Below are 25,301 nucleotides of genomic sequence, written 5' to 3'. Positions count from 1 at the left end.
TCTAGAGTATTTTCTTGTAAGAAGTTAGTTCACAGTGGAGGATAGTTTATCAAAATGCAAATAAAAACTTCCTGTCACACCCTTCCCAGCACATCCTGTCCTGAGGAGACCGTGCGTGTTTCACTCTTCCTTATATAGCATCATCGTGTTTTAGTAGAATATGTCACATACAGATACTTGAGGCGCTAAAAGGGCAAGAAGGATAAAGGAGTTGCTATTCTGCACCAGGAGTACTGTATAAATTGGAATTATTCCTAATTGCTAAGTGTGACAAGTTAGACCTTAGTGTAAAACCTTGTGGGTCTAGGAAGCAGGTGATTTATCAGAATATGAAGCCCAGAGATAAAATTGTGATTCTGCAGAAAAGTATGAAAAAATACTGTAAGTGTGCATGTCTAAGTTAGGGTTACTATTGCTGTGCATAGCCACTATGACAGTGGCAACTCTTAGAAAGGAAAACATTTAGTTGGGGCTGGGTTACAGTTCAGAGGTTTAGTCCATTATCATCATGGCAAGAAACGTGGAGGCATGCAGGCAGACATGGTGATGGAGAGGGAGCTGAGAGTGCAATGTCTTTATCCCCAATGCAGCAGAAGGAGGCTGTCTTACTAGGCCTAGTTTGAGCATAGGAGACCTCAAAGCCCGGTCCCAACAATGTATCCCCTCCAAAAAGACTATATATAATGCACACGAGCGTTCATGTCAATAGGTCAGAGGACAGACGTCACATCTCTCCTTCCATCATAACATGGTTTCTGAAGACTTAACTCAGCAAGCATGCAGGGCCAATGTTTGTATATGCTAAACAGTCTCAGCAGCCTCTTTGGTTTTATATTTTCTTAAGAGTATATTCTTAAAGACAAGTTTGCTAAGTTCATTCATTTGAGGCTGTGAGCGCAGGGATTTGACTCTGCATGCTTTGATGTGGTTTGAAAGTCCAGCAGAGCCCTACACGCTATCCCTAAGAATTAGGAATTGATCTTGATGCCTAGACAGAGAAGCTTTCAGACCTTCCCAGGCCGACCCGCAAGGCTGGAAGAATCATGTGGTGAGTCCTTGTGGGAAGGAGGCTGAGAAATGCTTGGGTAAAGACAATGTAACTTACATAGGATTTGAGATGGCTGCCGCTGAAACGGTGATACCAGATGGTCAGAAGCATTTCTTGATAAACTGTATGTAAGCCACAGGTGCCTAATGGCGTATCTGTAACACACTGATTGTGTCTTGGAGAGTGTCACTGCTTTCTTTTGCATCTTCTCTAAAGGTATTAGAGTATCTAAGTTCATTTAAGAGAAATGCAAATGGTTACAACGAGACCGACAGATTGGGATTTGTCCTGTTAATAGAACTGGGAGCAAAACTGTTTTGACTGGTGTTTTCAACTTACGCCTCACATAAGTTTTAGATTTATTTGTATTATTTCATGTGCATATGTGTGCATACAAGTGCTTTGGTGTGCAGGCCCCTTGAGGACAACAATGGAGTGGCTCCTTAGGAACTGACAAGCAAGGCATTAAAATACTGGGATTGCCATCATGACTGACTGTGTGGTGCAACTCTGGTCTATCTGCTTGCAAAGCCATCACTTTAGTGACTGGACCATCTCCCCAGACCCTGGAGTATTGTTAAATGAAAATATTCGGTGCTAAATGGTAGTAATAACTTGTCAGACCACTCTGATGTCACCTTTCGTTATGGAAGTTCCGTTCAGAGTCTTTCCTATTTCGTTTTATTTATTCTCAATAATTGGATTTTTATAATGTTACTCTTCCTGATTCCCCTCCTGCAAATCAAGACAGTTATCCATTTTTTTCTTTTGTTCATCATTATTTCGTTGTGGGATGTACCCCTGCTCTGTATTTTTAAGAACAAGCTGTTGAAAAGTACAGATGGACAAGTCTATTTTAGAAGGTTTGGCCCTTCTTAGAACATGATGATTCCTCAATAAATGTTTGAATTATTAATATCAAGGTAAAAAAAAAACTAGATCTACAGATTCTAGATCTACAGGGTAGGCAGCTTCCAGGATGACGAGTCATGAGGACCCCAAGTTTCAGGCCAGCCAGGGCTACTTAATAAGATCCTGGTTAATGAATAAAATCAAACAAACACATGTTCACCCACTTAAAGACAGTCCTTAAAATAATAAGTAAAGGCAGTTCAGGAGAGGAAATTGCGTTAGAAGGTTAATGTTTTGAAAAATTAAAATTTGATGTCATGGTGTTTGGATATGATTGGTTATGTTGGCTTATTAATATGTATTTATGAGGTAATTTCTTTGTTAGGGGACTGTGAACATAATTGAAACCATCTCTATATTCATGCATGCTTTCTTTTCCATCTCTAATCAGAAAACACACAAATTCAAGCTATAATGTGATGGATACCAGGAAAACAGACACCAAATTTCTCATCATACTGGAGAAGACTGCAGGGTTTTCTATTAAAGATAGTTATGTAATTTTTCCGTCAATTGACAGAGACGTTTGACATTGTAACTTCTTTTATTTTTGCAGATCATTAATGTGTACATTGAAATCTAAAATGCTGAAAGTGTTTAGAAGTATTGCAGGTATTTGCAAGATTTTTTTTTTTTTTTTGAGACAAGCTCGAATGCAGCCCGGGCTGCGGTTGAATTCACTGGCAGCTAAAGATGACCTTGACCTCCAGGTCTTTCTGCTTGTTTCTGCCATGTGCTGGGTCCCAGGTGCATACTTCCACACTCACTTCAGGGTCTGATTATTTTACTTCAGCCAAACAGTGAACAAGGAGACTGTGACACAGGCATGTAGGTACAGCGACAACAGCCGCAGGAAAATACACATAGCTTTTTCCAGCTCCCGAAAGTGTGTTTCCTCGTTCACTTAAAGTGCTGTTGCTTAGAAAACCTCCTCACAGGTTGATATGTAGGATCTCTCCTCAATTCACAGAAAGGATAGCACACAGACTTCTGATCTTCCACACACAGACTGTGTATAGGCAAGCATACTTGCCCCCAAATAATAAAATGGCATTTTAGAAAGACAATTCAGTCAGCACTGTGACTTTGTGTCTAAGACTATGACAGTCAAGGTGACTAGCGATAGACTAAAGGCATAGAACCCTTTGTTCTGTTCCTTGAGACAGCCGAGTTCTTGTATTCTGACCACCTGACATGGGTACCCAAGACACACTGTTGACAGTGACACTCAGAACAATGGCAGCTGCATCACAAGCCATGATGTTTTCATCATTAGAGTGTTTACTGGCTGCTAAATCACCTTGACATTTTTTTCCTGTAAGATTTCTAAAGTAAATATCCATTGTGTATAATTCTAAAGTGTTACTGTGTAGGGCGGACATATAACTACAAAGTTTATAGAATACCTTTAGTTGCATTAAAATTATCATTATTTTTAATGTGTATTTAATATATTTAGTTTTAGTGCTTAGAAATATCTTTCAAAGAATTATTTTCTAATTGTATGTGTGTGTATGTGTGTGTACATGTCTGTTACTAGCAACTGAGCCACCTTTAGGTGTTCCTAGGAATCAAACTCCAGTCCTCTGCAAGAGCAGTATGCCCTGTTAACCAATGAGCCAATTCTCCAGCTCCATAGGGAAGATTTTGATCAATTCATGTGAGGGTTGCAGTGCTTTGCCTGGTCAATGAGATTAGCAGTGTGCAGGGGAAATGGCCTAGAAACTGTAGAGTGCTCCTGATAGGACCTGACAAGCTATGCTGGTGTGGAAGCAGCCTTAGAGCCAGTCTCTCAGCCTTGAAGTCATGTGACTTTACAGAAAATACTTCGTAGCCTCCTGCTCTGAGTTGTAAAGTGAGTTCTATGTGGAGTTTTGTCATGCTAGATGCTTGGCATAACTAATGCATACATAGTTAAGTAAATAAGTAAGTAGATGTATCTTGAAGCCAAAGAATATTTTGAACTCCTTTAGAGGTCTTACGTAAGTGCTGGGACTTCATGGTTGTGCTGCTGACTCTGTCTGGGAAGTGGCCAGCAGGACTCCTCGGCTGTGACAGAGAGAATATCCATCAGGAAAGGCTTTTCTTCTAATCACAGACAGGAAGGAAGGAGAGTCCGGCAAGCAGGTTGGATGTTATCTCTGGCTTGAACTGCTCAGTGTCCTCATGAGAATTGAGATAATATGCAGTGTGTGTAGAATGTACTCAGACCTTGTAAGGGGTAAGGGGAGATGCTGTGCTCCTGTCCTGCCAACCAGTGTAGCTTTAAGAAGAGCTAGAGAAGAAGTAGGCCTAAGAAGGATTAGCTTAATTCTAATTGCCTGCAATTATGATTTCATCATACACAAACTATTTACATAGAGTCAGTTATATCTGCTGTATAATTTACCAATTAGTCTTGTTTCCTTGGATAGTTGGACATGGTTATCGAGATCTCTCAGAGACTGCACCAAGTGGCAGAATTGCCAACTGACACATCAGGACATTTCCTCCTCCAATGTGCTAGTAAAACTGAACACTTGGACGTAGTTAAGTTTGAGTCCTTAAATGTGATTTATTTAGTGTTTACAAAACCCGAAGAAAGAGCGTAGGGCCTTTCGTTTACTCCTGTTTGATAGTGGGAACACCGAAGAACAGATACCGGAGTTGTCAAGCCAGAAAACTCTGCTAGCAAGCATTGGAAGCCTAGCTCAGATCCAGGTAGGCCTCATGAGACAGTCGACCTGTGTTCCCAGCAGTAAACCTACCATGGAAGACAAGGCCCCCCCCCCCACCCCCCCAAGATGTATTCGTACCCGACAGCTAGCTATTAAAGCCCATACAAGGACACCTGCAAAGGGTCAGCCTGTGAGTGTCAAGTAGATGCTTCCTACACATTAGTTTAGCCTATAGGGATGCAGCACACAGTTGTAGAACTAAGAGTTGTATCCATGTCACCTAGGAGTCTGAGAGAACATGTCTGCAAAAGATGCGTGGCCTTCTGAGGACTAAGGATGTCTTGTTCTATTTGTCTTTTCAGTAAGACTTGCAGAGACAGCTCCTACAAAATCATCAGTCTCGTCTGTCCCTAGATGTGTCCCGTTTTTTTGGCAGGAGATGACGTCTCTTAAAAACTCAATACTGTTAGTGTGATTTGAGCTCCTGTGGTGAATGTACAAAACATCTTCTGTCTGCCTTAGGTCTTCTGCTAAGTCTCAAGGCAGTTTTCTGCTAAGCGGGGAGGGTTTGAAGAGGAGGGACCTCATACCTCTTAGATAAGAGGGAATTCAAAACCTGCTGAGCCTGCAGGAAGGAATTGCAGTCGGAGAGAATGCTATGAAGTTATAAAGATAGGGACGTGCAAATGAGACTTTAAAATAAGACCGCTGTGTAGTGCGTGTTTGCCATTTAGGAGAGTTTAATGGAATAAACAAAGTGCAGCTCTTCTACAGTAGCATTCCGGGACGGCGCCAACTCTTTGCTCCTCTCCTTGATACATGTGCTTGATTTGCAGACAAATGGCTTTCTCAGCCACCTTGAAGAATATAAAGTTTATCACAACAGAGTGTTGCCAACTGTGGGAGGTACTGGGGAGATGGGGACGGAAACAGACGGCAAGGACACAGTTGGGAGATGGGGGAGTTTTGTGTATGTGGAAAACCCTGGGAGCTGCAGGAATCATTTGCTTAACCAACGTTCCTTTTCCCTGTGGCATAAATATGGGCAGAAGTTACCCAGGGAAAATGTTCCAGATAGGGTGAGGTGACTTGTGAAAGTCATAGAGACCAGATTTTGGAGTAGGCACATGGGTCTACACGTCCGTCCAGGGATCTGCTATGCAGGATATGGTGGGTCTCAGCCACAAAGAAGGAGTGACGGAACTTCACTCAGGTCTCAGCACAAGTCCTGTTATATTGTCAGATGTTCCCATAAAGGGGCGGGCACTCCCTTATCTGCTTGAGCTTACTGCTTCTTTACTCTGCTCACGGGAAACTGGCTTCAGTTCTGTTTCTTGGTCCTTTGGGGGTGAGTGGTAAGGTTTTATGCACATCTTGATGCCTGAGAACTCTTGGTTTATATGGACTGCTTTCTGTTATGCCAAAAAAGGTTTCCTTAAACGGTTCTCCACTCTCTGCGTATTTATATTGGAATAAATTTATAATTCTGTTTTTAAGGTTGTATTTTCGTATTTATTTGTGTGTATGTTCATGTCTTTGTGTGTGTGTGTGTGTGTGTGTGTGTGTGCACCACATATGTCTGAGTATCTATGGAGGCCAGAAGAGTGTGTTAGATATCCTAGAACTGGAGTTACAGTTGGTTGTGAGCTCCCCAAAATGAATGTAGAGACTCGGGTCCTCCAGAAGAGCAGCAAGCACTCTTCAAAGCCCTCTCTAGCTACATATACATTTGCATATGCATATGCATATATTTGTATGTAGTTACTATGTATGGTTTTTTTTTTTTTGCCTGTGAGTCCAATCCTGAATCACTCAATGTAATCATAATATGGTTTTGTTTAATCTCGTTTGGCTGAAGCCTACCTCAGACTTACAGTGTAGCAGATGATGACCTTAGTTCCTGGTTTTCCTGAGTCCACTTCCAAACTGATCAAGTTCTACAATGTGACTTGTATTTTTTATCATGTTATCTAATATTATAGTAACTTCAGAGAGTAAACTATTCTCTTTTATCAGGATCCTCTAAATTACTCTTCTATTGTGGGATATTATCCGGTATTAAAATTTGTACTGTCTCCTTTTGTCCAAATTACTGTCAGATTGTTAGATTGTTTTTAGAATATATTATCATAAATGGGATTTGGTAAGGATCTTTTCTGAAAGATTGTATGAGTTCATGATCTCAGAAATAGCTGAAGTATAGCATAAACATAATGAAAATGTGGATAAATGTGATCTTAATTGCATTCAATTCCTATTCATGAAATAAAAGCAGCAAAAAAAGGATTGATATATCTCCAACATTAAAAATGACTCAAAATATGAAGCACTTAAATTATAAACCCAATTGTTACAATAAACAACTAGATCTTTGGTAATTTGATATGAGAAAATGTGACCAAATTTGATTTTTTTTAAAAAAATTCCTTTTGTTCTTGTCCATTAAATACAGTATTTTATGTTTTTTTGCTATTTATGTTCATTTCATTTCCGGGGCTTGGGATGTTGATATTCACTACTGGGGCTCTAATCCAGGCTCTTGCCCGTGCCCTGGCCTCCATTTGGTCTGTAAGTGACATCCCAGCCCTAAGTAAAATGGATGTTCTTGCCACATGTAATGGTGTTCTTAATTCCATCATTTGGGAGGCAGAGGCAGGCGGATCTCTGTGAGTTCAAGGCTAGCCTAATAGGCCAGTCAAGGCTAGGCAGGGATATCTAAAACAAAACAACCACAACCAAACAAAACCAAGTAAAATAACAGGGTACTCGGCTCTGTAGGCATTTTTCCTACAAACTCTTTGACCTTGTGTTCTGGGGTCAGCGTTCCTTCTGTGCTTAGGTTCTCCTGGTCCAAGCCTATATAAAGCACTCCACGCCAAGAGAGACACAGCTGTTCATCTGTTGCAAGAAGATGGCAGCTTGTATTTCATAAATAGGACTTCATTGCAATTTCAAAAGCAAATTCGCCCATATGCTAGTTTGCCCGTGGTAACTGGAACTTAATAGATACTTAGCTTCATACACGTGTTAACTATGTAGAGAGTGGGATGAGTCTTCAACATTTGGAGTTGCTGATCTTAATTTCTGATGAGTCTCAACTTGGGTAATAATTCTAGGGTAAACCGGCTTATAATTATCAGTCTGTGAACTGGCACTGGGTTATTCAGTAGCGTGCTTAGTTTTCAAATGAAGGATCTGGACTATGCATGCTGTATTTTGAATAGAGATAAATATTCTAACTCAAGCCAAGTAACTTCTTGTTCAGAAGTTTGTAATTGTTTCCCTAAAGTAGTTCGCATACTGTAGACCCAAACCTTTTGCTTACAACTGTACAGATCATTAAATTAGTCAGTTAGAAGGTCAGATATTTATGGAAAGTATTTTTAAAACTCATTGATCCATCTGATCATTCTTCAGTTCCCCCACTTAGGATTCACACTTACTGAGCTCTGTGAGAAACTCCAACCTCAATATCATGTTTTATTATTTTTAATTTATCTGTATTCAATATCAAATATCAGGGCAATATCAATTACCAAAACAAATTAATATCAAGTATTTATTGAGAAGAGACTAGATAGTTTTTATGTTTTGCCTAATGTATTTGGAAGAGCTGCCCATAAATATTTTTTTTTGGCTTTGTGTGTCCAAATGTATAACTGATGGTGTTATATATTTTTATAGAATAAGGGAAATGAATATCCAAAAAATTTTATAATAAAATACTGAAATTCAAATTTTGTATAATTTTTACATCATTAAATACTATTGTGATTGTGTCAAAGATTAAAAAATTTAAATACAATTTTTGCCAACATTAAAGTCATTTTCTTGAATTTTGAGACTGGATCTTAATGTGTAGCTCTGACTCGCTGGGTCTTACCAGTGATAGGATATCTCAGGATACCCTTGAGCTTGGAGTAATCCTCTCAGTCTCCTGAGTAGTGGGATTAGTTATTGGTTAGACCAGATCTGTATTTCATTTGTACAACATTTGCAGAATTACTGCATTTCCGTATTGAATACAGCGATCACTGGCAGTCATTCTGTATGACATTCATTACAGCATTTCTGTATTAAACACAGTGATCATTCACACTCACTGTATATGAAAATTTAAGTTTTACCTCTTTACATTTCACAAGACTGGAATGTAAAACCAACTCTTCTGTAAGTGCTTATTGTATCTGTGGTTGCAGTAACTCTTCTGTGCCAACATGAAATGGCAGAGAGTATGCTGACCAATAAGATTGTATCCTGGTCAGACATAGTTCTTAGTTTTAATGCTGACTCGATTTCAGAAACGTGATTTCTCTAGACTTGCCTGTTGTTATTACAAATCATGTTCACCTAAACACTTGTTTTCTTTTTCTTTCTTTTTTTAATTGAAAATAGATTTTTTTCTTATGTAATTCATTCTTACTAAACATTCCCCTCCCTCCACTTCTCCCAGCTCCATCTCTTCCCCCAGATCCAACACCTCATCTCCATCCCCGCCCCTGCCCCCACCCCGGTTTCCCTTCAGAAAAGAGTAAGCCTCCCAAGAGACATCAACCAAAGGGGACAAAACAAGAAGCAGTAAGACAAGGTGAAAGTCCTCCCACCGAGGCTGGACTAGCCAAGCCAATAAGGGGAAAGGGGACCCAAGAGCAGCAAGCTTCAGAGACACACTCACACCCACTGTCGGAGTCCCAGAGAAAACACCAAGCTAAGGGCCATATCAGACATGCTGAGGACCTGGTACAGACCTCTGTAGGTCCAGTGATTGCTGCTTCAGTCTCTGTGAGCCCTTAAGAGCCCTACAATAGTCGATTGATTTCTGTGGCGCTGAATTTCTGCTTTTTTACACAGTTTTTTAATAGCCAGGGATGTTTTTAATTCAGACTGTCCACTTTATAAGGATAGGATTAAAAGTATTCTAAGTTATGAAGGAAAATAAACATTTGAAGTTCAGGAAGAGCTCTGCAAAGGACTTCACCAAGGCATGGATACACTACCTAAACTGTTTTTCTTGTATTTTCTTGTAATTTGTTAGAATCTCTGGAGCTAGAAGCTAATACTCTCTGTGTTGGGATAGGAACTCTTCTATTGGGTATGACCCCAGGCTGCCTCTTCTTCTTGATGGATGTGCTTGGCAGCTCAACACACACACACACACACACACACACACACACAAAACCTTTTGACTGTGTAGACAAGTCCCATGTTGTTAATGATCTTAACAATTTACAAAATTTCAGTATCTCTTTTAAACTTCACCCATTTCATCAAAATGTAGACGTATCTCAAAGACAAATGCAGAGATGGTACCCAGACTCACTCCAATGTCAAAGCCACCATATTGTCATTTAACAAATCATAACTGCATCCGATCGTGGGCTAGAATTCCATCCTAAATTACAGCGTGACTGTTGCCAGAGTCACCTGGTGGCTTTAGGGCGTTTCTGTACACTGGGTGGGCTTCTTACAGGGCATTGCCTCTACCCAGTTTGTTACCTTATTTAACTTACTCCAGAGTGATCTAAGCAAGAAACATGAATACAACGGGGAAAGTCACTGAGCAGTAAAGAAATGCTTATTTTTACCTGATGATTTTTTTTTAATGAGGTGAAATTTTAAATATTGTTGTTTTTGTTTGTTTTGTTTTATTGTTTGAACACAGAGTAGTGTGTTTCCTTGTGGCCATTTTCCTGTCTTTGTATTCTGAAGGGAGGTGAGGCTTGCCGATCTTCTCCTTTTACGTGTTGGTACGTCTTGGAAGTTTTAATTAGTTTCAGTAGTATTATTAAGAGTAATAGCATGGTGGTTGCATTGCTCGAGAGCATTTTATGTGTATGGATCTGTTATATCACTTGTTTGGTTAGTTTTCCTTGCCAGTCCCTACCATCCTTTAGAACATTATCTTTGCGTTGGATATCTACACCAACACCACCTTAGATCCAGAAGAAACCGACACCGCACTAGTGACTCTTCGTATCTTAAACTTTTATGATGACAGCACCAGTCAGTCAAAATTGCCACACTGTTTTGCGGACATAAAAGGAAACATTTTGACATGTTTCGGGTTTCAGAAGTTAATTTTTCTTCGGCGAGGACACCGGAGGGAAGGTCTCTTGCTTCCTCTTGGCAGAAAAACCTTTTCTGATGTCTTCAGTAGCCTTCATTTATTTACCTTTTTAAACAAAAGATTCTAAGTTAGATACTCCTTTGGGATTTTAAAGAAAACAAGTGTATCTTGAAAAAGGATTGTAGAACTATGATGGTCAGCATGTAATTCCAGTACTCTAGGGGTGGAGGCAGGAGGATGGTAAGTTTAAGGGCAGCTACTGCTATAGAGTAGGTTTGAGGGCAGCCTAGAATACGTGAGACATTGTCTCAAAACAAACACACAAAATAACAACAACCCAGCCAAACTAATAATAACAATTAAAAGTGTGTGTGATGGAAAGTTAAAAGCATTTGGCCCTTTAGTGGAAGAAATTGGCCTGGCTTTTCTCAATGATAAATGGTTTACATGGCTAACTGGAAAGGCAGGGTTTTCCAGGGATTCCTTTCCTTGGGAAGGAGCCTCATCGGCCCTCCACTTTTAGGCCAATTGTTTGAGTCAGCAGAGGATGTGTGCAGTCACCTTAGGGTTCCTTGCTCAGGACACAGAGAATTGTGTGGGTGGCTTCATTGTGGTTTCAAAGTTGTTAGCGCACAGACTCTGGGGTCGGCATTAATTGGCTTCCTTTCGATGCTAGGTAGAACTGTTTCACACCTTTTAGAGTTTATTGCTGCCTAATAAAACTTCATTGATGTAAAAGTTCTGCATTCGAAATATACTGTTGTCTCTGGTGTGAACCCTTTTACTTCCAATTTTTAAAAAATGAGGTTGTGATTAGTAGCTTTTGGCCATTTTTTTTCTTGTATTTTAGTAAAAGTATTGTTTATATCTGAATACACTATGGGGTAGAGTAACGCTTCAGATTTGTACTCTCTTTGATCTAGGAGACCTGCCTGGTGTGTAGTTGAAATGGACTCTAATGAAGTCACAGGGCAGGATGGAGTCCTGTTCAGTCGCCCTGGCTGGGTGTGCCGTGCTGGATGCAGAAGGAAATTTCACAGTCTGTCTTCTTTCTTCTGACGTCACTGCTTTGAAGGACATAGTTCTCCGAGTCTAGGCCATAGAATTAATGGGATTCTGATAATAAAGGGGGTAGAAAAGGGAATTGCAAAATCGATTGTGTTCTTCAGTAAGAGGTGACAGTCTCCTACCTGAGATAAGAAACTGTTATTCTTTACTTATTCTGTAATTATTTTCTAGTTTCTTTGTTGACAGTGCATGCATTATAGAGACGCTCTGGAGAGCTTTCATTTAGTCATACAAAAGTGAATGACCTAGAAAGATTTTGTTCCCGATGCTAACTCCTTATTAGCTAGCTGGAAACAGAAATGTTGTGAGGAATATTTTATTACCTCGAAGAGAATCAAGTGGATCATTGCTTTCGGTTGTCCCGAAATTGCTTTCATGACCCGAATGGCGGAGTGACTCTGATCTCCAGCTCCCCATCCTTCAGTAGGCTTCGTTTCAGTCGGTGAGTTAGATGACGACCTCTTCCCAAGGAGACATCTCCATCCATGACAGTCATCCAGACACAGGTCCATAATCACGTTGACTCCGCTGCAGTCCTACTGTTCACAGGAGCAGCAGGACACAGTAGGTCCAGTGTGAGTATCGAAGCCTGAGGTCAGACTTTCTCATTTTCAGGGAAGTCTTGAGCTGATTTTTGTTTGAATTCTTTTTCCTTTTCTTTTGAGTGAGGGTTGCATGTAGCCTGGGCTGACTTCAAGCTGAATGCACAGCTGAGTATGGCTTTGAACTTCTGATTCTCCAGCCTCCTTAATTGGTGGAGTGCAGATATACACCATAGTACATGAGTTGTGAGGTCCCATGGTGTAGACTCAAGGCTTCCTGCATGCTAGGGAAGTGTTCCAGCAACTAAGCTACAGTCTACAGGCAACTCCACAATACTAAGGTAACTGAGCCTTGATACGCAGTCCACTGGAAACGTTTCTGAAGCAGATTGGAATTCCGGAAGCCTGTGTTTCTGAGCTTTGGAGAGGTTGTGGCTGCATGCTGAGACTCTTAAAAAAACAGCTTTTCCTGAGGCTTAATGTTATTTTTGTAGACATCCTTGCTGGGAGGTTTTCCTTTAAAGTTCAGGATTAAACCTGTCATATTTATAACTTAAACTGCAGTGTCTTAATGACACTTGTGAATTATTACCCAGTGGTGGATAATTTAGAAGTTTTTACGAGAGTGGGATCAATTTCTTTCTAATAAGTAATTTAATCCCAAATGTTTTGAAGGACTCATATAATGAATTTTTTTTCAGCATTCTGAGAGGACTTCTGAAGTGCTAATATTTGACCTAGCAGCTGGTGGGAGTCTTAACATTTTACCTTGGGGTGTCCAGAGGGTGACCAGGATTAGTGGTACTTAGTTTTATGTAATTAGAGTTTTCAATTTTTCATTATATATTTATTTGAATTGTTAGAAATATATTTCCAAAGGTAATTATAGCATTTTTTGGATTTAAATTGATTTTACTTAAGTTACTATTAAGATTTAAAAGTAATAAGCCTTTTTGAAATACTTTGTGATTTTTTTGAGCATCCAGTTGAGTCATTTATTTATCTAAAATAAACAACTTGATTCTAAACCCAAATGACCCAAGAAGGAAAGGCAGGGCCTGGCAAGATGGTAAAGGTGCTTGCTGCCAAGCCCGATGACCCGAGTCCCGTCCCTGGGAGTCACATGGTAGAAGAAGAGGAGTGACTCCCCAGGTTGTCTTTTGGCCTACACACACAAAGACACTTAATTAAATGCATGTAACAAGACTACAGAAACTAAAGTGTGACAGGCCTCTGTGTTGAGCTGTGTTATCATGTGATCTTAAATTGAACAATTTTTCTTTTTTTGAAAACCCTCTCTGAGTTTAGGGTTCATGTAACCTCCCTGTACATTAAAGACTTCTACATTTTCTATAAAAGTATAGAAATGCACACTAGCCCATGGGAATTGTGCATTATTTTTCTTTATTGTTAGCATTGAAAACAAGGCCACGGTTGAATGGTATTTATAGTCTTGTGTGTCATAGTTTGGGTTTCTGAGCACATATACGCCTGTATATTGTGTATCAGTGACCACAGAAACCCTCATGTTCTAGAGTTTCCTTTTTAACCTATGTGTGTGTGTGTGTGTGTGTGTGTGTGTGTGTGTGTGTGCATGTGTGTGAATGTGCAGATATGCTATGGTGTATCTCAAAGGTCAGATTACAACTTTCAGAGGTCAGAGGATAATTTTTGTGAGTCAGTTGTCTGCTGAGTTGGTCCCAGACTTTGAATTCACGGCCTCAGACAAGTACCTTTGCCAGTGAGCTATCACATCAGCCCTGATAAGGGTATTTTCATAACTGGAGTAGTCAAGAAACTGAAGCAGCATTGAGCTCCCACAAACTTCCATGAAATTATGTTTCTAACATGCTGCCTTTAGCCATAGAGAGTTTTATTAAGCTCTCGAGATTTTAGACGTTGTGTTTCATTGACATCATGAATATGCAGAAGTAAACGGAACTGTCGAACTATTAGAGAACTAATTTCTCTTCGAGACTTGCTCTTAGCTCTCTTTCATTGTAGGAAGAGACCTCATTAACATATGTGAATGGAAGTAATTCAGGGATTTCATAGGCCAGCACTCGTAATAAAAAGTGGCCCGAGTTAATGTCTCAGTACAGCTTGAAGTCACAGCCCCAGTCCCTCAGAGGTCCCTGATAATGAAAACCCACCGTTCCTGCCAGGACCTGAGTATAGCCTGAGCAGTGGCATCCGTGACGGGTTAGTCCAGAGTCATTAAAAAAAGCAGTCCCAGAGACCTTATATTCTAATTAATCAGAACCCCCTTTATAGACACGATTCTCACAGAATTGTGTACAAGTCTGAGTAGAGACAAGGGTAGAAAGAGGAAATGCTTCTCATCACTCACAGCAAGTCCAACAAAGTGTGCTCTTTGTTGACAAAGCGCCATATCATTTTGCCAAGATGCTTATGGTCGTGACAGCCAGTGGTGTCGTTCCAGTTGTGACCTTTCTGGTCCCCACCATAGCGGTGCACCTGTTTCTGGGAGCTTCGTCCTAAATGCAGATGATTTGAGGCTCAAATCCCCGCACCTGTTGCCTGGAGGTATTTACTCTAATCACTAGCCTACAGCAGGGAGAGTTATAGCTTTGACATTTTATAGCTTGGGGGGAAGAAACTGTGTGAAGAATCATTTGTTCAGAAGCGAGAAACAGAGCAAAGCAGTTCATTTCGGTCTAAGCGCTGGTCTTTGGCGGTATCCACATTTGCCCAGCTCCAAGACGCAGTATCGATCTTTTTTTTCTTCTCACAGAAGCCTCCTACTAGTTTTTTCTTCAATTGTCAGCGAGATGGATTGGATTACACTTTTCTGGTTGGAATGCTTTTGGCGGGGTGAGGGGCACCGAAATAAAAATAGATCGCTAGCACAGCTAGGAATAAATGCCACAGTAATAATGTGGCTGGTTACACGGCTTTAATTTAGGGATTTTTGTGATGTTGGTCATGGCAACTCAGCCGTTTAACCGAATATTTGACCATCACACGCAGTTTCCTGCTCTTTCTCTCTCCCAAGACTAGCAGCACTCGTCACACCATAAACCCGCCCTCTGTAGCAACCTACGGCCCCATAGCTGTCATGACATGGAGAGTCGTGAAAGCAACCTGTCAGAGCATCCTTACAGCATGTGAAACCGTGGGGAACTTAAATCTGACTCAGCCTCTGTTTCTTCCTTTGTAAACCAGTGACCTTTAATAGTTCCCATCAATAAGGGGTCTTGAAGGATCGTTAGCCATTAAACGTTCGAAATATCTTCATAGGGGTTCTGATAGTGGTGAGGTGAAACCGTCTGCAGTGACCATTTGGGGGCTGTGGAAATGAACTGAAGCCTCACAGCCGCCAATGACGAGCATTTGCTTGTGAAAATTTGCTGAACTTTTGTCAGAAACCATAGGAACTCACACCCTCTACCTTGAAGCCCCCTCTGACTCCCGTTTCTCCTTACTGCACCAGGGTAGCTCTTTGGCAGGGTAACGCTGTTCCTATTAAGCTGCGGCTGGGTGGAGTTGAGGACTGAAACTGCAACCCAACACTGTTGTCAGGAAAAGTGTCTCCTAGTTCCCTAGCCCTATCGGATTGTGGTTTCAGTCAAGAGGACAGTGTGGACATGCATTCTGAAATGTGCAGCAGGCAAGTCCTGGACAAGATAGGGACTGTATCTATTCCATGCATGCTTGACTAGCCAGGAAGAGCATCAAGACAGGAGAGACAGGAAAGGAGTTGACAGGAAGGAATTTCCAAAGCTGACCTGAGAAGGCCTTAGCGGTGTTTACTCCTCCTTCCCCCACATACTGCATCAAAAGCGTGTGATGACAGTCGTGAGGCCTCCTAGCTTCTGGGCAGCCCTGATGCTCCGCCTTTAGTTGATCCATTAGGCTGTACACAGTGCCAGATGATCTTAGGAAGACGTGCTAAGAAACTAAGAGAAGAGACAAGAATGAGGAAGAGTCAGAGCTGTAGATCTCTGGGCAAGACTCGGAAGAGTATGCAGCAGTGGCGGCGGCAGGGATTAGATCCAATCCAGAGTTGCCAGCAGGATATTGTCTAAAAAGCACAGTTTTCAACAACGATTTTATGAGATACACAAACAAGAAAGTTTCGCAGTACTCAGGAGACAAGGCATCTAGTGGATGCTGCCTCGGAGAGAGGCACGGTTGATAGATTTAGCTGGTAAACGTTTCAAAGTAGCTATTATGGATATGTTCAAAGATTAGAATAAAACCATATTAGAGAATTAAGAGGAATTATGGTGACAGAGAGTTAACAAATACAAGGTCTCCACAGAGAAATAAAACTATTTTTAAAAGACCCTGGAGACGGTCTTGGCACATCTTCGCTCTATCACGGCTGTAAGTAAATTAGTATTTTCCCCACAAACACACATGTCCCAGTTTACTCTGCTTCTGAATTCTTCCTGCATGGGTCTGGCATAGATCTGCAGACTTTGCCCTCTAAGACTTACCTGAAGACTTAACATGGCCACCTTCAGTGTTCTAGCATGCACATTCTAGAAGGGCCACTCCTGTATAAAAATGACCTCTCATGTAACAAGAAAAGCCCCATGAAGTAATGAAAGCCACACCGTGTTGATGATTTTGTCCTGTAGGTCAGGGACAAAATAAGGGTATCCCCCTTTTTTTCCAGGAATATGTTTTTGTGACTCATTGAGTTTGCTTAGTGCAAACTCTGAGTTATAGTGAAGATGTTCTGAGTTACATGGGAGGTCAGAGGTCAAAGTTTTCAGCAAAGCAATGGGAAGTGACTAAAGGAAGCACAGATTTATTTTGTTGGTGGTTGTTTGCTGTTGTGTTTTTGCCGAGGGTTTTTCTCACTTCCATAAGTCTGTGAATGAAGTCACTAATCCAGAGTGAAACTCCCCTGTGCCATGAGAAGCCTGTTGAGTTTATAAGCAATTTTGAGACTTTTCTTGGTAGTACCCAGGGATCTGCCTTGTCTTACCACACTGCATCCGTTTACTGATGCCTGAGGTCCACAGCTTGGGGAAGCGGAGTGCATGCTAGAGTAATGTGAGCCACTGGGGAAAAACATAGAAAAATCACATATGTGATTAGTTAGAAGGATCTCGTTAGTTTAGAATCATAATCTGGCAAAATCTTACACAATTTTAACTGATTCTATTTAGAAAAGGAAGTGAGAATTTAGAGAAGCACAGGGATTATTGGCTGAAGTTCTCAAGGTCCCCAGACAGACAGATATACACAGACACACACATAGGAACATGTACACAAAAGCATACCATACCATCACACACACATATGCACATACAAACACATAAAAACAAACCACAAAAACACATCACACACATACACATGCATACATGTACAGACACATATACATATGTAAACACATGTAAATACACACAGAGACACACTCACATGTACGTAAATACACAAATGTATATATCATACACACAGAGACATGTACAAACATAACATACACACAAACAGGCACACATATACACACATTCATTCATTCATGTACATAAACACAAACACATTACACAAACATACATGTACACAGACACATATACACACAAACACACCACATACATACAAACACAATTCAGGAACCTTTGTTTATTCACATGTATGCGTCTAATCATTGTCTATGTCGTATTAGTGTTCTATATATTTACAGTTCCACAAGTGCCACTTTCATTATGATTCTGTACCTTTCATTGAAGTCACACATGTACGTAGGAGGTAGTAGAATTCAAAGAGCCCTATCAGTGTCTTACAGGTAGATGTGTGTTACAGACATGTGGCCAGCAAGCCTGTTGGTAAATACAAAGTTCAAAGAAACCAGCCTAGAACCACAATCTGGCAAAGAGAGGCTCTCTGAAACAGTGGATGCTATAGTTTTAGGTAAACAGCATTTGCCGTAACAAACTCCTACATTCTTTGCAGTGAAAACACCAGAACCCTGATCTCTTTCCCTCCTGTGGATTCCATGCTAGAATCCTCTAAATTAGTAAATGATGCTGATCATTCCTTCCGTTTCTTGACTGTTTGGGGTGACGGTGGTAGAGGCTGTAAAATTCCCTGTATTAACGAACCTGCAAGGCGTCGAGCTGCCTGGTTCCTATAGTGACTTTCACAAGCAGAAGATTCACTTAGATCTGTACCCTGCACACTGGCAAAAGCCAAAAGTAAAGCCTAGAAATCACACAACCTTGCAATCAGTTGTTCTCAACAAAATAGTACCAAGTGTGAATTATGCTCCAAGCTAAGCTGTTAGTAGCATCTTCTAATATTCCTAAGATTTTATAGTAATATGATCTATTACTTTTTATTACAGAATTATAATTGCAAATCGCCTCTGTCTTAAAGTAGGTTACACTCTAGAATTTTATTTGATGTCACTTGTTTGAGTTTGCACATTCCTTTCCCCACAAATAAATAAGAGCTGTGGTGAAGCCATACAAATATTTTTAACTAAGGCGAATGTAACTGTATTAGTTACATTGCTTTTTAAATAGAGTCAGAAAAGGGGTCATATGTAGAGGACCTTGTAGTGGAAGAAACACCTTGTATACATTGGTCCAGCTGCACACCTTGTCCTGAGTTGCCACGCTCTGTGCCCATGCTCCATCCTTGTTATTGGCACACACCTCTTTTGGTCTGCTGTTCTCCTATTACCATAGACCTTAGGGCAAACGTCCCAGGCTTGCACATTGCCACAGCCCCTGAACATGGCTGTGTCCCAGGTTATGGAACTCTTCTCTTCCCTCTGAAATCTAGTACCCATTTCATTTCCTCAGCAGAATTGAGCCTGAGCTTGTGCTGATCCTACGGGCGTGGTCCAGGAACGTTTCTGTAGGACACAGCACCTCAGAGAAGGCTTTGATTTAGTGACACGCTCAACACTCAAGGCTGAAGTTTGTAAATTGAAGCAGTTTCTTCTGATCGTGTCGGGGTTTTTCCTGTAATTTTGCTAGAATGGATGAGCCATGCCACACAGAGTAATTAAAAACAATTGTTATAAGATAGTAAAGCCGGACAGGTAGGGTGGTGAACACCTTCAGTCCCAAGTTTTGGAAGCAGAGGCCTGTGATCTCTTTGAGTTCAAGGCTAGCCTGATCTACATAGCAAGTTACAGGCCAGCCAGAGCTGCACAAGGAGATCCAGTCTCCAAAACAAACATGAAATTAAAGTTATTAAAGGAATGCTGTAGATTGAGACAGGCAAGAAAATGGAAGTGAGACTTCAGGCAGCACAGGAAGAGGCAGTTACTATGCCAGCGAATCACCAGGTACCACTCTAGTGCAGCTGGAACCCTTGTCTTTCTTGATCATAGCTGTCACACTTCTTCGCTTTCCTTGTCACTGATCATTGGTGCCTTGGGCTCTAGTACTGATTTTTGGGATCTCTGGTTTGGAATTTTGGCATAGATTAGGCTGGACAGGTGGCTCAGGTATTTGACCTACAAGCCTGATGACCTGAATTAAGAATCTGGAACCCACGTGAGGTGGAGACAAGAACCAACTACAGAAAGTTGTCCCCAACCTTCACTCATACATCCGTAGTGCATGTGTCATATACCGTGCACGCCCGTGCAAGTGCACACTTGCGCATGCACGCACGCACGCACGCACACACACACACATTGATAATAATGTGGAACCCCTTAAAATTCTATCCTTTTGTGCCATTCAAGATTCTTCTCTAGCCCATGGACCTTTGTATCCTGTGGGATTCATATAGCACCTAAGCATTTGTGTTTTACAGGTAGACCAGCTAATATAATAGGTAATTCACTTCATTTTGTAGATGGCGTAACTTCCAAAACCTTTGCTCATTGGCATTTATTGGAGTGGGTTGGTTTAGTGCTGTCTCCTGTAAATATTCGTTTTCTGAATCTTTTCAATGATGGCACTTTTCAAACAGTGTCTATAAGTTGGAAATACTACCATGCCCTAGAATTTTTATTGTCATAACCTTTTTAGTTATCTTAGGAAGGACTGCTAATATAAAGTTGTTTTACAGTAATGATGCTGACACTTAATATGTGTACATTAAAAGGGAGACAGTAAGGATGGTATACGGCAGTCTTACTCCTTCACACTTGTGACACTTCTTCCTGGGTTTATCTTTGAAATTACCCAACAAAAGAGATTTACTTGCATTTATAATAGATTATAGAGAAAATGACTCTTAAAGGTAATTTTAAGATATCTAATAAGGGTGATGAGACCAGATAAAGATGTATAAAGGTATCTCATAGTAACCTTTAGTTTATTAATTAAGAATAAACACATGGATTCTTAACATCTCTTGACTGAGGTATATCATATCTCTTAACAATGCCTGGATGAAATAACCTGTCTAATACTTGAGTTAAAGCTTGACTTTCTGTGTTAATTCTCTCTTAGGTTTCAGCAGAGCAGCCTTACCATTCGGGTTAGTTAGACGAGAGCTGTCCTGTGAGGGTTATTCTATAGACCTGCGGTGTCCGGGCAGTGACGTCATCATGATCGAGAGTGCGAACTACGGTCGGACGGACGACAAGATCTGCGATGCAGACCCCTTTCAGATGGAGAACACAGACTGCTACCTCCCCGATGCCTTCAAAATCATGACTCAAAGGTAGATGTGTGTGTACGCATGTCCTGTGTTAGCTATTGTATCCGAGGGTTAAAGTTACTGTCAGCCCAAAGTGAGCAGATGCTGCCCTCAGCTAAGCCTGTGAATTAGGCCAACATTTACATTATATTATGTTTTCTGCAGCACATATATCTTGTATATCGTCTTATTAGAGATGGCAGAATATATAGGAATACAGAACATATACCCTTATTTTATAGAAAATGAAAAGAAGGAAGAGTTCAAATCTAAGCTTGTTTCTTGGGACTTGAGAAATCTGAAGTATTTTCTGTAGTTAAAAAGAATGTTTATATGTCTGGAACTTTGTCAGTAATTGCTCTTCACCCTTACTATGTTTTCAGTGGGTTTTTACAGCAGAGTCACATCAAAATTGAGTACTCTGAGTGTGTGTGTGTGTGTGTGTGTGTGTGTGTGTGTGTGTGTCTGAGTGTGTGTGCGTTTGTGTGTGTGTCTGAGTGTGTGTGTTTGTGTGTGTATGTCTGAGTGAGTGTGTGTATATGTGTGTGTGTGTCTGAGTGTGTGTGTATGTGTGTTTGTGTGTGTGTCTGAGTGTGTGTGTATCTGTGTGTGTGTATGTGTTTCTGAGTGACTGTGTGTGTGTGTCTGAGTGACTGTGTATGTCTGAGTGAATGTGTGTGTATTTTTGTGTGTGTGTGAGTGTGTATGAGTGATGTGTGTGTCTGAGTGAGTGTGTATATGTGTGTTTGTGTCTGAGTGTGTGTGTGTATGTGTGATGTGTGTGTGTGTCTGAGTGAGTGTGTTTGTGTGTGTGTCTGAGTGTGTGTGTTTGTGTAGATTCTGGTATAATCTTGAGTTTTCAAGTTTACATGGCTAAATACTCATTCTTGCAACTTTTGCATTGTATAGTAAGAGTCCATTCTGACTTATAAGAAACTTTTATTTTGGTTTGGTATAGCCTATCTGTAAATCCTGGCTCTTAGCAGGCTGAGGCAGGAAGATTATGAGTTTTAAGCCATCCTGGACTACAAGGAGAAATCCTTTTTCCTGCATCCTCCTCCTCCCCCAACTCTCATTGGTGAGAGGAGGCATGGTGCGGGACCCACAAACTGTCTTTACTGTTTTGCTTAATTACAGTAAAAGAGAGGACAGGATTGTTGCCCGCACTTTCCATCCATTTAGTGTTGACAGTGTTCGAATGTTAGTCGTTTTATAAACAGTTCCTTGTTTGGTTTATTATCCCTCAATGACCCAGAGCACAGAGCTCCTTCTCATGTGTTCCTTTCTTCCTGTGTGTTCCTTGAGATAGTGTCTACTTATTCCCAGTACGTTCCCCCTTTCTATAACTGGCACTGCTAGTTTAGTTTTTAATGATTCTTTGTATATTTAGGGTGGCAACTCCTTTCTCAGTTGTGTCATATGTAAATGTTTCCAACATGTTGCTGGCTTTTGTTCTGTGCTCTTGGTCCTTTACCTTAAAAGCAACAACAGTAAACAGACAGATGCAAGCTCAGAAAGCATACAGCTTACTGTGTCTTCCTGGGACAAAAGAGGAAATCCTTCTCAACAGTTAAACAATTTCCAGTGTCTGTTTTAACAGTTTTACCTTTGTGAAGCCATAACTGCAGGGTGGGTTAGTAGAGATTGGAGCTATGCTGTCCATATAATACATAGGCTAAAATTGACATGCAAGGTATAATTCTCCATAGTAATGAGAGCATCTGCCTTCCTCAGACAGTACATGGATAAACATATTCTAATAAGGTTCTGCTCTGTAATCCAAGCAAGTCCTCCCCTTCATTACTTTATTCATTCTTCAAGATGATTCTGAGAATAAATATGTTATTTACAATTGGTCATTGAATAAATAATTTTGTCCACGGTTAAGAAAATAAACGTTCAAGGCAATATCAGTGTGGTCCCACTGAGTGCTCAGTGCATCTGTATGAAGTGTGTATGTACGTCATTGTAGATGAGGCACTAACTACATTTAAAGGGTTGCCATTCAGTCTGATGGGCTGAGTGTACAACAGGTGTGCCAGACACCTCAGCGCCTGGGCTGGGACGTAAACTGTGAGGACAGCCGCCTTACTGGATCTGAGCCTTTTTGTTTCTTCCCCTCCCAAGCCCCCGATGATTACTAACAGAAAGTTGATAATGGAGATGGGCTCTCTTCAGCATACCGTGGCCATGTGGCCCCAAAATCCATTCTGAACTTAAACTTATTTCTGACTAGGGTGCATGCCTCTGGAGGCTGATGTAACCACACAGCTGGCTAGGAGCTGAGGTACACTGCTGACCCCTGTGAGGCGTGACCTCCATATCGCTAGCTTAGGAAAATGAGAAAAATAAAAAAACAAAAACAAAAAACCATGGTGAGACTGAAGAAAATCCTAAAGTGAACATCACAGGCCAAGGGGCGCCTTCCTAAGACACCAGCCACCTGACTCTTGGCATTGTAGTTTTTAAATTTGGGAACTCATGGCAGCTCAGTGAACCTTGTCATATGTATGTATACACAGTTGCTTCTTGTCATTGCAACCTACTAGTTCTGAAGTACCTCGGTCCTCCAGCACTGCTTTGTCCAGAGGTCCCCATTATTTAGAACATAGTAAGTACACTAAAGGGACACCTAACGGTCACATAGTTTACCATTAGTATCATTTTTAAATTTCATGGAAGAAAACCCTTGATCTTTCCATGCATGTTTTTCCCCTCTGTTGCCTGCTTCTTTTCCTCTGGGACACAGTATCATAATGAGATTTGTAACTTGATTAGCAGATCACCTAGAAGAATAACAAGACTTCTATGTGCAAGTCGTCATTACAGACACAATGGAAACATCAGAGGATATGAGGGCATGGAGGAAAACATGCGAACACTACTTCCTACGATTGTCTATGCTTTAAAAGTACGTGTTCTTGAGAGGATGGATTGGGATTATGTGTTGGTATATTTTCACTGACAGGCAGTATAGCTAGACTTTCCAATGTGGATAGTGGCTTGCAAGGTCTTTTATGCAGGCCTTCTGTAACCCGAAAACATTGGAGACATCTTTGCTTCCAGTTCTTTCACATGAGAGACCATATACACAGAAAATATTTTACATGTGGTGTTTCAAGTGTGGGGAGCTGTCCGTGCCTTGGATCATTTCTGACACATTAATGACTAACCCTTTCTCCGTCTCTCTTACTGGCCCACTTCGGTCATGAAGGGCAGCATCTGGAAGCAGGCCAGGGAGGAGCAGCAAAAATGGTGGGTGTGGGGAGCAAAGAGAGTGTCTGGCAAGTCTAGCCCCTGGGCTCGGACAGGGCTACTGCAAGACATGTACACCATACACACACTTAGGTACACAGCAGGTTTTAGTGCAAGTGTCAAGCTTAGTGTTCTACAGGCGAATTTCATTCTAGATGTAAAAAGCACACATCCGTCCATTGGATCTAAGTGCGGGAGGGCTCCATATCTGGTTGCTGCAGAACTTGAAAAAAAAATTAAATTCTGGTACTACATGTTGTTGGCCCATTATCAGATCTTCAAATGGGGTATGGGGCATTGGCATAAATAAAGAAATCATTACAAATATAGCAGCTCAAGAACCATTTTTAAACTGTAGTATACTTGTGGCTGGTTGGTTTATAATTATTTAATCAGCACTATGACAATTTGAACATAAACACTGTATTGAAAAGAGGATGGCAAGATTGAGATTATTTGAAAAACATTTTCATAGTGGAAGCATGTAAGTACCCTATTCATGGTATGTCACAATGTAAAGCATAAGGAACTCTGTCATATTTGACTGGTGCAGTTGGAAGGAACCATAGGAAGCCAGGGAGGAAGTGGTTTTGCAGCTGGGTTGTCAATGACTAATTACTGTGCACATATTACCATTTGACTCCGAAAACACAAAACCTCAAGTAGTTTAGTGAATTTTTCTATGTATAAGTCCTCAGAAACTGAGGCATTGAATAATGTACTGAAGAGAGACATTTATAATTCTTTAACATAGAAAATGTCTTTTTGGAAGGCTCAAGTAGCAATACTACAAATTCTCCACTGTGTTACAAAGCCCCCTCCCTGTGTCTTGTGAGGGACACGGGTATCTCAGTGCAATATGGCGGTTGCTGTGCGTGTTAGACCTTCATTTCTGTTCTCACCACCTCATTTGGTAAGAATGAGCTAACCAGGTTTCCATTCCAGAGGTGAGATTACTGTTACTCTACTTTCTATGTACCCGGTCATTTAGAGTGAACAGTGGCCGTGGTAGTAACTGTGTCCCTCCGTCAGAATCTGAAGTACAAGAAATATCTCAGATACCAGATTTTGAAATATTTGTCCCAGTTTTCCTGGTTAAATATCCTAATCCATAAAGGACCTAAGTCCTGAGTATTTCTAATTTATATTTGAAATATTCCAAATTTTCC

The 25,301-nt window shown here is 40.9% G+C and overlaps 1 protein-coding gene across 6 annotated transcripts in view; it reads left to right on the top strand.

The window, feature by feature from the left end:
• Adgrl2 (adhesion G protein-coupled receptor L2) overlaps positions 1–25,301 on the top strand; it is a 176,354-nt gene that overhangs the window by 79,073 nt on the left and 71,980 nt on the right. For all 6 annotated transcript variants that reach the window (XM_028786262.1, XM_028786261.1, XM_028786264.1 and 3 more), the window contains exon 3: positions 20,688–20,901. In XM_028786262.1, the coding sequence (XP_028642095.1) occupies positions 20,688–20,901 (214 nt within the window). The remainder of the gene's footprint in view (positions 1–20,687; positions 20,902–25,301) is intronic.

Source organism: Grammomys surdaster, unplaced genomic scaffold, assembly GCF_004785775.1.
Source record: "Grammomys surdaster isolate TR1022 unplaced genomic scaffold, NIH_TR_1.0 125460, whole genome shotgun sequence".
Classification (NCBI taxonomy): Eukaryota; Metazoa; Chordata; class Mammalia; order Rodentia; family Muridae; genus Grammomys; species Grammomys surdaster.
This window is presented reverse-complemented; position numbering and strand designations above follow the sequence as displayed.